At 41.8% G+C, this 8,736-nt stretch overlaps 1 protein-coding gene across 2 annotated transcripts in view; it reads right to left on the reverse strand.

Moving 5' to 3' along the window:
• Positions 1–2,106: 2,106 nt before the first annotated feature.
• Positions 2,107–8,736, reverse strand: part of LOC138023757 (ras protein let-60-like) — a 15,644-nt gene continuing 9,014 nt past the window's right edge. For both annotated transcript variants that reach the window (XM_068870823.1, XM_068870824.1), the window contains exons 6-7: positions 5,846–5,941; positions 2,107–3,665 (exon numbers count right to left, since the gene is read on the reverse strand). In XM_068870823.1, the coding sequence (XP_068726924.1) occupies positions 3,528–3,665; positions 5,846–5,941 (234 nt within the window). In that variant the 3' untranslated portion in view covers positions 2,107–3,527. The remainder of the gene's footprint in view (positions 3,666–5,845; positions 5,942–8,736) is intronic.

Raw genomic sequence — 8,736 nt, forward strand, 5'->3', positions numbered from 1 at the left:
GACTTTTGAGAAACAAGCCACTGGTCAGAAGATAACTTCCGCTCAGGTTGTCGAAACGGCAGTCAATGTCATCTCAAACAGTCGTTCGCAGGACTACACTCACTCAGACGATCGTACTTCACTTAATTATGATATGACTTCTTGGTTCAAACCGTTTACGATTTTAGTACCTATCACCTTCCACTTTATTTACCAAATCGTCCCAAATTCATTGTTGCTTTTAGAATTTTTTTGTCGTTGAAAATTCACATTATTGTTCACTCTTTGAAAGACGTGAAAAGTGGTTAGAATTTGATCCATGACCGAGCAATGAAAGGTGAAAGGATTTGGTACGGGTTGACGTCACGAATTACTTTAGATCGCTGTTTTCAAAGAACTGTCACAATGAGCTGTCTATGACGTCAGTAGCTCGTACGAATCCGAAGGCTCCAGAAATAAATAAAAGAGCTGGAAGGCTTATACTTAATCAGATTATGCTTTGTGTTCAAGCTATATGCGACAATGATTGGATTGGCTTTCCCCAGACGAGAGAAGATCAAATGCTTTAAGTGTCTCACCTCAAAAAATCCTTTCCGCTCAAAAATTCTCCGGACTTGTCTGATTCTTTGGTTTGCTAAACTCTCTCCTTCAAGGTCACTGTTTAAGAGGCTTTTAAAAGTGGAAAAAGTAGCTATAATTTGATCTACGACCGCGCAAGAAAGAGGAATGGGTTTAATGCTGGTTTGTGGATGGCTACACCATGCTGATGGGGTCTACAAAGGCTAAAACAGCTGACTGGGAATCTCGTTCACAGAGCCTCCGTTTCCCTTGTCCAGCGGAACGGGCGCGCGCGCGGGAGGCTCTGGAACAATCCAAAACGATCCAAAACTGGAACCTCACTGGAAGCAGAAGACTCTGGTTGAATAACCGCGCGTGTCTGAAGGGTCTTCTGAGTATGCGTGAGAAGTCAAACCTTTACAAATATAAATATGGCTTCTTCCTCTAAAGGCGGGCACGCCCACAACGTATAGGACTACGCTCTCGAGAGGTTAGTGAAATCTGAACTTTCTCTAAAGGAAGCTCAGTACGAGGCTTTAGTCAAAGGATGTGGTGTACAATAGACCTTATTTATTAACGATGGCCGCTATGTTCGATTTGCTATTATCATGCAAATTAGCTACACACTTCTGAGGGGGCAAACAACACAAGTTCGAGAGTTATAACGAACAGATGATTTGTTTCACGATCATTGAATGTTTATCACCTAAGTAGTAAAATGGAATGATTACACAAGTTACTTCGATGTTTTTTTAATGAAAAATGAACAGATAATACAATACAATACATGCTTAATTGACCACTCCCCATTGAGGCTTTTCAGGGCCAATGAAACACAACTAAACAGAACAAAACAACTGTTAAGAATCCCAACTGGCCGGAGGCAAACCAATTGCCTATTTACAAGTGCAACTGCGAAGTTGAACCAGGGACTACCAGGAACAAATTCAACGAGTGGTCAGAGCGGGTCTTGAACCCGGGGATCTCCGGATCTCAAGGCAAGTGCCCTAACCACTTGGCCACAATGCCTCCTCGAAGTAGAAAGTCAAAAGGTCAAAGGCAACCAAAGAAGTGAAATTATTCTGAAAGGTACTTAATTCTATATTCTAAAATGTACTTTTAGCAATGTTATTCAGTCAATATTTCGACGAGCCGATTTTCCGAATTTGCCTTTTTTCCAATGTTTGCTCTGTTCCCCCGAACACTGGGCACTAGTGCTGTGTGTTTCTCCCTTCGCCATAACGATAAATATGATAGCAGAATATGAATAAAGAAAGTATCCTAAACATGCACAAAAGCTAACCTTAGGCCAAATTAGGCCTAAACAAAAGTTTTAAGGCCTAAGGTTAGCTTTGATGCATGTTTAGGATACTTTGTATTCATATTCTGCTAACAGATTTATCGTTATGGTGAATGGGGAACACACAGCACTAGTGCCCAGTGTTCGGGGGAAAACAAAACGCTGTGAGAGCGGTTATTGACGACGACATTGTTAAGGAATGTACCCGAAGATCGTACCCAATTTCCGGTTTGTTTGAAACAAGATCGACATGAAGGCAAAGGTCAAAGTGCTTTCAGGAAACAGTTTATTCACTTCCATTATTATCTGCCAGTCGGTCAAAAGAATTTTGTTACAGTAAATAGTATTAATCATAATGTATTTAGCCCGAGATTAAGTGTCTAGGAATCATGCATAAATAAGACACTTCTACTAATTTTAGGATAATCCCCAAACAACTCGAGACCATATTATAACGTGATTTTAGTTCAACTTTGTAAATCAAAGAAATAGCCATTAATTAAAAGACTTATTCATCAAACTCACATTTGAAGACAGTTTCTTAGACTAGTGTTTGGAAAGGCACGTTCAGATATCTTGATTTGAAAGCAAGTTTGGTTCATCATCTGTCAACTCACTCACATGAATCAAGACGTTAAGGAGATTATAAAGGAGGTTAAGCAAGGGGCACGATGACGGCTGGAAGGGCGTTATCTAGACGTCTGCATTCCTTCCCGTTATTGCAGTAATTTCGGGATTACTCCTAGTTGTTCCGCATAGAAAACGTACATCAACATTTCAGGAATAAAACTCGCATGAGCGGCGAGGATGTTAGGACAAAAAAATTGACAATTTTATCGAGAGGTGCTCAACCTCAACTTTGCTAAATTCACGTCGTTGTCCGGACAACAACGACGAAGAAATGTACCAAAATGCAAAACGCACGTGCTGGGCTTGCAGAGCCTTTGTTTTTGTTCATTAAACCTACATTTTTGTGGCGTCCTCATAGCCATCGTCCTTACTTGAGCTCCCATATAACGCAAGGCCAAAGACATTGTCATACTTAACTTCTAAATAGAACATTGCGCTATTCTAAATCTTTTCCATTTCGTTCTATTCTATACTGGATTTTGGATTGCTACGTTGCTTTTCGTAGTACGCCAAAGACATGCTCTAAAATGCGTGCTGCACGAGCATTCTTCAAATTGATACCAATGTTCTTGGTGTTTGCGTTGCTGTCAAAGTGTCTTTAACTTCCTGTTGTTTCAATTAGAAAAGGAGATGTGACCGCGAGAAACTGAAATATGCGCAACAAAGAATATAGCTGGAACACTGACACTATCTAATGGGACCATAAAAAGCGAACATAGAGTAGACCAGGCTGAAGGCACAGGGGTGGTCACTGTAGTAAACCAAGGGCGAATTGACTTTCTTAACGGGCAAACACGACAGAAAACTGACGGAAAACTGGAATACTATTATGGGAACAATTTCATGAATTGACTTAACTGAGAACTCAAGGGTTGTAATCGAATAAAATCCATGGGCGAAGTGTCTTTTTTCACGGGGCGAATTGACTTCTCATAAGAGGCAACTGATATACAGCCAAAGAAACCGGTTATCAAAAATCCTCTCATAGCTATGAATTATCAAAAAGATGTTCTTTTTTGCTAATTTCATCTACAAAATAAATCCTATTTGAATGCTCCTCCTAGAGTAGTTGACAGTCTGACTTTCTTGGTGGTTTGTTCCCGTGATGCTTGGGTGCCGCTCTCTCTAACAACGACGGTTGAATTCTCTGTATCTGTTGCATCATTAACTGGAATGATTCCTCCACGTTCAAACCAGTCTTGAAAAGAAAAGAAAAACAGACATCACATGCTTAACTTTATTTAGGCACCATCCACACGTATCCGGATATTTTTTAATCCGAAACCTTTTCCCTGCGGATTCGAAACTTTTCCAACCACACGTAACGTATGCAAATCAAATTTGACCGTTCACACGTATTTAGCATCGTTCTAGAATCTAGGATTCCTCTGTGACTACTGTCAACAGAGCATGCGCCATCAGGCGTGCGAATTGCCGACAAGAGAAGCGACAATATTTCGTTAAGCGGCCATGTTGAACATTTACGCGGTAACGACTTTGCGTATTTGCACGCCGACTTCGCCGGAAACGTGTGGACGGCAGGCGAATCCGTTGCGGTTTCAACTTGTGGACGGGTCCTTCGCGTGTCTATATGGTTCCCGCTTGCGGAGTGGGTGAAACTGGCAAACAGCAAGAAAGAGCCAACTGAACAAGAAAAAGATGTCAGATCTGGGTGGATCTAACTGACCGGCAATTTGCTGAGAAAACGGTTAGAATGACAACCGGGTGCCCGATATCTGTGAGTAAGACGCAAGATATGTGATTAACTGAGACAAGATTCTTCGCTTTTTGGCAAATTTTCATATGTCAGCTTGGCGTTCGCCGTAAAAACGATGCTAAAGCTCTTTTATGGGAAATACAAGATTTTGGACGTGGGGACATTAACAAATTTGGCATCGTCGTCGTCATCTTATAACTAGGGAGCTAGGGCGGGTTACAATCGAGTGTCGTAAAACCAAAACCAAAGTAATTACTTTGGCCAATCAAAAAGGACGGAGACAATCCGCTAAACCAATCAGAACTCGAAGTAATCACACGTAGCCGACACAAAGCGCGGGAAAATGTGCACGCGCGAGCCACGATTGGTTTTGGTTTCACTTCTGATTGGTTGAAAAAGTGGTGCGTGAATTTTGAACCAATCACTGAGTGCAGTAATCATAAACCAAAGCAATTCGCTAATTACTTTCGACACTCAATTGAAAACCGCTCTAACAACTCCATCACTTTGCTATCTTATAAGTGGTTTGCAACCAATCCCTAGAGACACAGATAACAATGCTGCAATGTACAATTGCTGATGGAAGAACAAAAGGAGGAAATGAGGCATCTTTTGTTTTCGTCTACCAACATGGCGGAGATGACGTAACGTTAAAACCACTTAAACCTAGGGAGCTTGAACAACGACGACGATGACGGCTTCGAGAAAAGTGTCTAAAAATACTATTTCCCGTTACAGGCATGCAACGCGCGTATCAACATTCCCTGAATAAAATTGGTGAGAACGGTGTGGATAATTACAGAGAAAATTGAATATTTATCGTCAGGTGCCCACGTTCTCCACGTAACCTCAAATTTGGTGAATTCACGTCGTCGTCAGAGCGAAAACTACATAGAAAAGAACACGAATGCAAGACGCACGTGCAGAGCTTTTGTTTTTTCTCGTTGAGGCGCCCGCAAACGAGGAAACAATGTTGCGGTCACAGAGAAACAGAGTGTAACACTAGTGCTGACACTACTCTAGTGTCAACTCTCTGTGGCAGGTTGCTCGTAGCCTGATTAACGCTAACCGTTGATTAAGAGGAATCAAAACCTAGAGGTTTCCATGGTATTTAACGCTGGTTAGCGCTAACCATGCTTCGAACAACCCGGGCCTGGTGTCTTGAATCCCTTGGGAACACTGAAAATAGAGCGTGGTTTAACACGCGAAGTGTTAACTTCCTAATGCAACCGCAAACATTGTTGCGGAACAAAAGTTTCCCCGTTTGCGGCCCCTGGAAACATTTGCTGAGGAGGCAAAAATGTTTCTGAATTTGCTCAGAACCTTAGCAAATGTTTCCTCGTTTGCGCGCCGAGGCAACATTGTTTTCTCGTTTGCGGGCGCCTTTAGACCTACAGGGAAGACATCTGTTAACAAACATTGCTTTTGTCATTCAAATGTTCCAGCCACAGGAATAAAAGACCCGTTGTTTCGACAGACAATGAGGCTCTGGTTGGCACATTAAGGACAATAGGTGACGTCAACGATATCTTCCCTATTGTTTTATCGCGTTCTCGTATCCGGCGTCGTCGTCGTCTCTCTGTTTAAGCTCCCTACTTGCAAAGCATGGACATTTCTATCATAGGAACTGTATGATGGGAACTCAGTACTTCAAACCATACCTTTGCCGATGTTTCAATCAATGGAATGTTAACATCTGATGAGTTACAATACTCTAACACCTCTTCTTTGTTCACTTCTCTTTCTTCTTCTAAATCCTGTGATTAAAGAACAAAGCCTTGTTTTTACTTTAAAAAGCTCATTAAAATTCATAAGCGAAACAGGCTATTAGGTCAGCGATATTAAGGCCCCATCCAAACGTATAAGGATATTTTTGAATCCTCAACTTTTTCTTTCCGGATGGGTACGCCTTCCGTCCACAAGTATCCGGCGAATTCGCTGGCGAATCTGCAACGTTTTGAATAACCTCTCCTGAGTGGATATTTTCTTGAATCCGATATGAATCTGGAACTGTGTGGACGCTAGGCTCGATTTCCGCCGCTCACTCGAGTTCGGGTATCCTCCCCGAAAAGAGACGTCTGGACGCGTGAGCGATAGATTGTGTCTGTGACGTAAATTCAAAATATATTTTATGCGAAGTTCATAGTTGCGGGCAAATGGCATTAGACAACACAAAAGATTGATTTTAACAAAAAAGTAATTACATAACAGTGCTTAAACGTCACCGCGAAGTTTCCAGATGATGCGAGCTTTCAAGAGTTTGTGGTTAAATGATCAATGTGAGTTTGAATTCAACCCGGGCGAATAATCATTCATCAACAAAATCTGCAGCCGCTTTAAACCTCTCAGTCGACTTCATCGGCCCCCTCGTTCTGCCACCAAGAAACTCAGCAGTAATTTCAATTGACCTTGAGGAATTTTACTTGCTCTTACATTAGCAAAGTCTGAGGAGCAACTGGAAAATTAGTAGTTTCCGAACTCAGGTGACATAAAACGACACAATACCATTCTCCACCTTCTCGAATTCTTTCCGTTGCCATAATCTTGGATCTTTCCCACTTCAAAGGTACTGTAAAGCTCGAACAGGCCGGGTCAAAGAATACCTTCGCAGCCACAACTTGTACCAAAAATTATAATTTATGCCTGCTCGATTTGTGCAGGCGAGTTCCTGATTGGCGGGTATAAACAATGGCCCACCTTACGCGTCCAGCCGTGATTTCGGGAGTGAGCGCTGGCTCAATTTCCGAAACAGCGGCTGGTCATCGAGGATATGTGGACGCCCAATCCGGATATATTTTAATCCGGATGACGTAACAAGACCGAGCCTAATTACTTACCGTGAAATCAATTCTCAAGTTGACTGCCGAGGGCTTCATGGCGCATGCTCTGTTCCCTCTGTTTCCTTGAGAAGTCCTGAGCACTAGAGTGAATCCGGATACGTTTCGGATACGTGTGGATGGAAATAGTTTTGAATCCGGAAAGAAAAAATTGCGGATTCAAAAATATCCGGATTACGTGTGGACGGGGCCAAAGTCAGGTGCATGCGCTTTAAAGACTGGTCACGTGATCAACAGCCATGGTTTAAAGCGAAAACAAACGAAAACGTTTGCATAATAATTCCCGGAAGATTGGGTCGGGACACCAACATGACCGCCGTTTCTTTGTTTTGGGACACCAACCTGGCGGCAACCTCGCGTTCCTCAACGACAAAGGAGGCAGAGAAGAGAGACCCTGGGAACGAGGTTTCCATGGAGGCCGTGACGTCACATAAAAACCGAAAAAACCAATACATGTAGACCTCTTTACAGTTGTGTGCTTAGTTACCGGGGCTTTAAATGAAAGTGAGGCTGGTATTGACCTTGTTATGATACAGACCTCCCTCCCTTTTCTTATTTTAATGATGTTGTCATGCTAATTAGTAAAAATTTACATAAGAAAAGCAGTGAAGTTTCCATCAAAACAAGGTCAACTCCAGCCTCACTTTCAATCATTGGCCAGGTAACTAAGCACACAACTGTAAAGTGCACTATTATTCAAGATTGCGACGTCCAGGAAATTTGAAAACGCAAACGCTTTCTTTGAAACAGATGTTCACACAAATTCAACTGCAGTCATTACTTACTATGGTTTAAAGTTCTTTTTTGTTGTCCTTTAAGTTACTGAGGACAAAATGCTGCCTCAATAGTAACATATCACGTTCGAAGTTGGTCCCGTTTCGCGAAGGTTACGCATGCAGGACGACGAAGTCTACGAGAACGTTGTCTCGAAATAGTATTTCCCCTTATTATATACTCGACAAAATATCGCGTTTCTGACTGGTCAATGACGAATGCACAAATATGTTACAGAGTGCAAATCGGAAGTTACTATAGAAACAGAGCGATAAGAGTGATTTTACACAAAAATTTGGTTTCATCAACGGAGTTGATAATGTAAATTGACCACCGCACAGGGATTCTAAAAGCTTTTATAATTCCTGTACGGTGGTCAATTACATTATCAACTCCGTTGACAAAACCAAATTTTTGTGTACTACTTCCCCACCGACGCAGCACAACAGTTTCTTAAAAAACTACCCGCTTTATTCGATAGAGTGATTTTCTTGCGTATATAATAAATGAAAAATCGCATGCACTTCCTCGTTCATTTCTTGATTTATGGTCACTCGTGATGTTTTGAAAGTTCTCTGGCCTATGGGCCCATAAATTACGAAATGCAATCGCATCCGAAATAACAAATGTCTATAAAGCGAAAGAACAAAGCCAACATAACAATACCTAATTAGCGAGGCTTAATCGTAACAAGAATGGTTCTTAAATCCTCTAACATTTAAAGTCTGCCCTACTTCTTGTAATAATCTCGCGGTTCGGCATGGAAAGTGAGCATAATCAATCATTCCAGGATTAAAATTGTGAACGGGGCGGGTGTTTGGAGAGAAAATTTGAAAATTTATCGTCAGATGCTTGCGTCGTAAACTGAAACAACCTCAAATAGACAATTTTACAGTTGCAGCTAATAAGTTACCTGGCCTAAGAATGGAAGCGATGCTGCC

Source organism: Montipora capricornis, chromosome 11 (assembly GCF_036669925.1).
Source record: "Montipora capricornis isolate CH-2021 chromosome 11, ASM3666992v2, whole genome shotgun sequence".
NCBI lineage: Eukaryota > Metazoa > Cnidaria > Anthozoa > Scleractinia > Acroporidae > Montipora > Montipora capricornis.